This window comes from Centroberyx affinis, unplaced genomic scaffold (assembly GCF_046629955.1).
Source record: "Centroberyx affinis isolate AG114_WGS23_722 - 3 ecotype Tasmania unplaced genomic scaffold, CSIRO-AGI_Caff_v1 ptg008895l_1, whole genome shotgun sequence".
NCBI lineage: Eukaryota > Metazoa > Chordata > Actinopteri > Beryciformes > Berycidae > Centroberyx > Centroberyx affinis.
Genome location: NW_027284363.1, coordinates 1 through 7861, shown reverse-complemented (window position 1 = coordinate 7861; position 7861 = coordinate 1). Strand labels below are relative to the sequence as shown.

At 42.3% G+C, this 7861-nt stretch overlaps 1 protein-coding gene across 1 annotated transcript; it reads left to right on the top strand.

Annotated features, from left to right (window-relative positions):
* Positions 1–507: 507 nt before the first annotated feature.
* On the top strand, positions 508–7857 carry LOC139640281 (myocyte-specific enhancer factor 2D homolog; the record flags this gene model as incomplete). The annotated part of the gene is made up of 3 exons (XM_071514466.1): positions 508–685; positions 5896–6013; positions 7775–7857. Coding segments are annotated over 3 exons (379 nt in total), but the record flags the coding sequence as incomplete, so codon positions are not given.
* Between the last annotated feature and the right edge of the window lie 4 nt (positions 7858–7861).

Below are 7861 nucleotides of genomic sequence, written 5' to 3'. Positions count from 1 at the left end.
AGAGGAAGACATACACACACACACACACAGAGAGGCAGTCATGCACACACACACGGTCAGAAGCACACAGGTAAAACCTAACACAGAGAGGCACATGTACACAGTCACATACACACAACAAGGGTCCCACACACACACACATACATAGGTAGACATGCACAAACACACACACAGAGGCACACACAGATATGCAGACATCACACACACACACACACACACACGGGAAAACACACACTCAGACACACTGAAACACATTAACACACGCACAAACACACACAGTGACATATAAACACCTACGCAGACACACACACATTGACACACACAGACACACACACACACTGGGGAGACGCACACATTGGGCAGACATGTGTGCGCACACACACCACACACAAACACAAACACACCCACACATACACACACCCTCCTTCATCCCTCCCTCCTTATCTAAACCTTCTCTCTCTCTCTCTCCCTCTCTCTCCCTCTCTCTCTCCCTCTCTCTCTCTCCAGCGAACGGCTACATCAGTGCCAGGGCCTCCCCGGGCCTCCTCTCCGTCGCCAACGGCAACAGCCTGGGGAAAGTAGTCCCGGCCAGTCTCCGCCTCCGCCCAGCCCTCAGATGGTCAACAGCCGCAAGCCGGACCTGAGGGTCATCACCTCGCAGAGCGGCAAGAGCCTCATGCAGCTGGTGAGAACTACAGCTACGGCAGCCCCGGGGGGACAAACGCAGGGTCAAATCTCACAGAGGACGGGGCCGCGGGACATGAGCCGCTCCTTCTCGGTGTTCAAACATGTTCTTGCTGTGGGCCCAACTAGGCTTATTTTGCATCAGTGAACGTTCATTACAGTACTTTATACAGCGGGTGATTTCAGCCGAGCAGTTTGGTGGGTCAAAATATCTGTTCCCACCTTCATGTTTTGACACATAAAAGCTTGTCTCTGATTAATGCCTGCTCAAAATGTATGGCTTTAGGGCTGCAGCTATCGATTGTTTTCATTATCGATCAATCTTTAGATTATTTTTGTGTTTTATCGAATAGATATTTAGATTATAAAATGTTACAAATAATGACAAATGCCCATCACAAGTTACCAGAACCCAAAGTGATTCTTAAAACTTACTCAGTCTGACCAGCAGCCAATAAAAACTCCCAAGGGATTCATTTTACAATGATATGAAACCGCGAAAAGCAGCAAATCTTAGTGTTTGTGAAGCTGCAACCAGCAAATGTTGGTGGTTTCACTTCATAAATCACTAATTGATTAATCCACTTCAGCACTATATGGTTTATACAACAAGTGGTGCCGTTCAAGCAATCTGATTGGTCAAAGATGCGTTCCAGTCATGCTGTATCGATTGCCATGCCAACTCTTGTGGTAACCAGGGAGCTTGTTAGCGATGTTGTTGTTTGTTGTTTTCTCCTGTTGTTTATTATATAAAAGCCATCCTTTACTCAGTAATATCAGTACTTTGCTCCTACTGCATCCCCGTCATACTGTCATGTCCTCCTGTGTATTTGTGCTATATTATGACCAGAAACAGCACAGGAGATTTATCTTGGTCATGACACAAAATATCCAGTTACATGTAAATCAAATCTACATTATATTTCACATTATAGGCAAAGTCTGCCTCCAAATAAAAGGTAATTTAAAGGTGATTTGCTCTACAGCCAGAAGTCAATAAAAAAAACCTGCAGCAGTGCAACAGTAAAATACATAAATATGCAGAGATTTGCAATCAATATTTATATCAAAGAAGTGCAAAAAAGTTGTTCTAGAAGTCACCATATTTACAGAGAAATCCGAGACGCATTTTGAGGGTTTTTATTTTATTCATATTTTGACCACAGCAAGATGGTGTAGAAATATAACGGTCCTCTCCGCTACCGTGCAAATCCAGCATCTGGATCCAATCATTTTTGTTAAGTCAGCCATCGACCTGCAGTGAAATATATGAAATATAAGAATTGTCCGGTCAAAGAGTCGATTATGCTACTATCTTAAAAAATACACTTCTTAAAATATGCTTCTTGACCAGACTCTAGACTCATTTCTTTGCCATTTGTTTTATATAAATTTTTGACCTCAGTTAGTTGGTGTAGAAACGTAACGGTCCTGTTTTCTACCCCCTCCCCCCTCACCCCCTTACCCCCCCCCTCCCGCCGTGCAGACAGAGGAAGAGCTGGAGTTGGTGAGTGAGGTGAATAGACTTCTAGACTTCTAGCCTCATGGATGTGGTGTCGAACTCTGTGTGATTTCACCGGGCATGAGTGTGTGTGACACCGTCGCCAAACGCATCCCACCTGGGCTGACTCACTGGCAGCAGTGCTGTGACTAGAATAGAGGCGGCGGCGGCGGCGGCGTTAGCGTCAGAGCACACGGTGAAAACTTAGTGCGTCGCCACGGAGCGCGGATCACACGGTTGCCCCGGTTCTTGGGAAAAATTTGGACCGTGCAGAGTTCACCACGGGCTGGGTTGTACAGGGTTCCTCTCACATCTTGAAATTTACCACAAAATCCATGCCATTTGGTGGACACTTTTTACCCAAAGCATCTTAGAGTGAGTGGCCCCCCAGTGGGAATCAAACCCTCATCAACCTCTGGGCAGTTAAATACCAGCAGACCATCATTTAGTGTTTTCCAGTAACTTTTTTCCTCCCATCAGGTGGGTTCAGATTAGGGATGGGCATTTTAAGTAATTTTTAATATTCGAGTACTCGCATTAAATTATTATAGAGTACTCGAGTACTCGCAAAAAAAAAAAAAAAACTAACCGTAAGAATATGGTCCGAAATTAACACCCAAGCGAAAAAGCGGAACCAAAGTTTGGCTAACGCTAAACAGTTAATTTCATAGGCTATAGGCCTGTAAGAATATCTATATACTTATTATACTCACCCTTATTATGCTTTTACATTTATGTAAATTGGCCAACAATGGAAAACAAGTGCAATTTGAAATTCATTCATTGAACAACCAGGCTTCAATTAGCCTATTAGCCTATTACGTTTATATTTATTATATACATATGTTTTTTTTACAAAGCAGTACTCATGCCCATCCCTAGTTCAGATCGCATGTAATCATATTTTCAACTCACAGTGAAATTAAAATGACTTCTTCACTTTGCTAGTTCTCCATATCATGTGTATCAAGTGCACCTATTTAACAATAAATGCCAAACAAATTTATATCAACTTTTTATATCAAAAGCCCATTACTTCCTGGAAACTAGTATATTTTCAGTGGTTTTAGTGGTTACTTCATAATACCAATACAGAACAATCCCCAGACATTTTTGGGTCTTCACCCCTGAAAATCCTTTTTCCTTTTCCACCAGGTTGAGTCTTGGTGGTTTGTATTTACTGATTTTGAAGAATCAGAAATTTTCTGATAGCTCAAGATTATGAGCAGAGGATTTTTTTTTAACTTTTTCTGAACCGATGTCAAATTACGGAATCAAGACGCCATAGAAATGCTGTTTCTTTGTGACTTTAAACATTTCAAAAAAGTCAAAGCTGCAACACATTTTTTTATTTTTTTTTTATTTCAAGCTGCACTTACACGCCATTTGGCCATTTACATTGAGTGGTAAATTTCAGTGTCAACAAAATGCATGGGACCAGGTACAGTAGCCCCCAGCCTGAAGTGAAACTGGTGTGATACAAATAGAGGAAAGGGAAACAGGGCAACCAAGTGGCTCCTCCGCTCTGTCGTGAATGCATTGTGAATGCTACTGAGCATGTGCATGGTTGGTGTCACACGGGTGTTAGCTGGTGTGAGGAGCAGAACGAGGAGCGGCCGGTCGCTGCAGGCATGGAGACATGTCGCATCATGTGACACCGACCCCTTCAATCCCATTGGCATCTTGGCACACACACACACACACACACACATGTACGCCGACATGTGTTCATCCACGTCACCTCATACATGTACACACACACACATACACACACCTCTCTCAATGTGCATCTACCTCCCATACTTCTCAGCACACGCATAGACAATCCTCTTAATTCACACACACACACTTTTCAATACACACACCTCGCTGTACGCATATGTACATGCACACACACACACCACAGCACTCCCTACACACACACACACACCCTCATTCCCACTCATTCCTCCTGTGCCACTTTAAGCCTTGTTGATGCATGCCTTTCTGTCAGCATGATTCTCAATAAAGCCTCTCATCACACCTTCCGCCGTGACGCCGCGCGACACGGGCGCCCGGCCCCGGCGACAGCGTTGCCGTGCCAACACCACCTTGAGATGCGAGGCGCTTTTCATCTTGCACGTCGATGTTAACGGTGTCACAGGAAAAAGTCGGAACGCCTCGCAGACGACCGAGGTGTTTGGATTTTATCAGAGGGAACGGAAAAAACGGAGCGGAAACATGTAGTTACACTGTCCTGCGAAGGCAAAGTGCTGGAACTGTTCATTTGGTCAAAAATTTGTGAATATTTAGACTTAATGAGCTTTGTTTTAAAGTATTTCCTTATCTAGTCCCCCGAAACAACATTGCAATAACTTCAAAAGCAGAGGTGGGAAGGAACAGAGTAAAACTTTACTCAAGTTTTTCTTCTTTCAAGACTTTTTTCTTGTACTCACTACATTTCAAAAGAAAAATCTGTACTTTCTACTCTACTTTCTCCATTTTCAAAACAGACTTGTTAACTCTCTGGAAATCATCAACTGTAAAACATTTGAAATGCCTTGTTTAGACTACTTTTACTTTTATACTTGAAGTAAATTTAAGACCATGTACTTTTATACTTTTGACTTGAGTAAAGGATTTACCAGAGTATACTTTTTTTTATACCAGATTATATTTTTAGATTAGTGCGTATTTGCACTTTTACTTGAGTAAGGAATTTGTGTACTTCTACCACCTCTGTCTCAAAAGTGGCAGGAAAACCGAGGGTTCAAAGTTAACTCTATTTTTTTTTTTTTTTCATTTTCATAAGTCACTGTTGCTGCACTTCACCTTTGCAGAGCAGTGAGGTAGAACTACTGCATGTTAAAAGGGCGATGAGATCAGCTGCCTCGTTTGAAATTCAACTAGAGGCAGAACGAGCCGTTTATCATAGTGAAACAGCTCAATAGTAATCATGTAATTTAATTGTTCTCAGTCACACTACAAGGTCTCTGGATCCACTCTGCTGTACAGTGGAAAGCACATGCTAGCCATTATCATTATTGCTGTTGAAAATGGATGAAGTCATGTGCCGTGGACTCCTACACCCGGCCCTTATAAGGAGAAAAAGACACGATTAGTTGTGGAACCAGACTGAGCTTTTCTCACGCCAGTCAGCCACAACACTGGATCCGCAAACCCAACACACACACACACACACACACACACACACACACACACAGAGAGCGTTCGGCTGTAAATCTTAAAAAGATGTTCATGGACATTTTGCCACAGCACTCACTCACACCAACGCAGTAAACTGAGACCAGTGAGAATTGTATCATTCCACTGTATTAGTAGACCAGGGGTTCCCAAACATTTTCATGTCCCAGACCCCCAAATAGAATCACATTAGTGCCACAGACCCCCATCGGATAAGATTTTGTCCCCTGCACCCCTGCATTTGAAGGTTTTTGTTGTTTATTTAGTTTTAAATTGAGATTATAGTGGTGAGACTGGAACCTATGATTCCAGTAGTCATTTTTATACATTATTATTAAATTATTGTGAAATCAAACTATTCCACTTTTTGCTGTGGACCCCCTGGAACCCTCTCAAGGACCCCTTGGTGGTCCCCGGGCCGCACTTTGGTGAACCGCTTCACTTGAATCTTCACCTAGTCCACCTCTTCCACTTCCCAGTGTCCCCAATGTTCAACTTCCTTCCTCCGTCTGCCTCTGTCTTCCCAGAATGCCCAGCGGTTAGGCGGCTCCCAGGTGGCGCAGTCGCTCACTACGCCCGTGGTCTCCGTGGCAACACCCAGTCTCCTAGCGCCCTTCTCCGGCATGCAGACGGCCTACAACACCGGTAAGCCACAGAAACAAAAGACAGGACATTATACCTTTTTTTTTTCTTTTTTTTGGTGATCAATTGTTTATTAAACTTAGAGTAGGTAGGACAAAAATGTAGATTAAGCACAAAGGAATATTACAATTAAGAGTGGGATTAGTGAAAAATTAAAGAGCCACTTTTACTGTTTTATCAGACAAAATGCCTTTTAGAATAGACATGACTCTGGTTAGTTACCTGCCATAACAACTGATTAAAGTCACAATCAGATGACAAGTGACTTTTTCACTTTGAAAGCTAATTCTCCTAAAATACACCTATTTAACAATAAATGACTCAGGATTCACATAACTTTCATTCTCTCATATATTATATAAAAATCCCATTACTTTTACTTCCTGGAATATGTTTTAATGGTTTTTTGGTAATGGTAATTTTTATTTTGAATGGTTACTTCATGGCAGAGGTGGGATCTAACAAAGTAAAAATACTTAATTACTGTACTTAAGTAAGATTTTCAAGTATCTGTACTTTACTCAAGTTTTTTTTTCACTGAAGACTTTTTACTTTTACTCACTACATTTCAAAAGAAAAATCTGTACTTTCTACTCACTACATTTTCAAAACAGACTCGTTACTTTTGGGAAATCATCAACTGATGTTCTAAGAAAAATGTATTTTCAGCATCAGACGGCTTCCATCCCGGAAGCAGCTGATCAAGAGCCAGATGTGATTGGCTGCTTGTTCAGCAAAGTGACACCAAAAATTAGAGAAAGGGAGAGAGAGAGAGAAGCAACACGAAGAAGAGAGAAGCAACACAAAGAAGAGAGAAGCAACGTTAGTGAATTCAGCTGTCTCTTTCTCATCTGGGATTCAGAGGAACGCTCAACAGAAAACCAGTTTAGAACATTAGAAATTACTTTTTTAGAGAACGACTTTTACTTTTATACTTCAAGTAAATTTAAGTCCACATACTTTTATACTTTGACTTGAGTAAAGGATTTGAAATGGTACTTCAACTTCTACCAGAGTATATTTTTTAAAAGAGTATGCACTTTTACTTGAGTAGGGAATTTGTGTACTTCCACCGCCTCTGCTTCATGGCATACCAGTAGTATGATTCAACATGCCTAATTTTGAAAGATCCCTAGCCGCGTTTTGTCCCGCCCCCACAACATCCTGTTTCAACTGGAAATACGGCGAATTACGGAAGCGAGGCGCCATCGAAATGTCGTTTTCTTTTGCCTTTAAGAAAGCCAAATCTACCACACACACAAGCCCAAAATTTACCAGCATCCGTCTGGCTTCTGCTGGTAATTTCCCTCCCTGATTGTGTGAACGGTAACTCTCTGTACAGTGGCACAATATCGAAGCATTATTATAGTATTGTATCAAGGAAATAAAAACATCAAAACAAGTAAAGGGTAAACGCTGTGTTATGTTATCAAGAGCTTTACTGCCGTGGAGGGAAAACTTGAAAACCTCGCAGTGTGACACCACAAACTGCCATGAATATTCACTTTGTTTATTGTGTGAGCGCTTCTGGAATGATTCCACTTCAAAGGTCTCCATTAATATGGATTAGCCCTGATTAATATTGATGCACCAGAAAGTTGTATGATGTAAAACAATCCCCCTCCCCTTCTGTTCTCTCTCTCTCTCTCTCTCTCTCTCTCTCTCCCTTCCTCCCTCCCTCTCTCTGTCTCTCTCTCTCTCTCTCTCTCTCTCCCCCCCTCCCTCTGTCTCTCTCTCTCCCCCCTCCATCCCTCTTTATCTCAGAGTACCAGCTGACGAGTGCAGATCTCACGGCGCTCCAGACCTTCACACCGCCTGGGCTGGTGCCTGGCAACATGGCCGCCTGGCAAC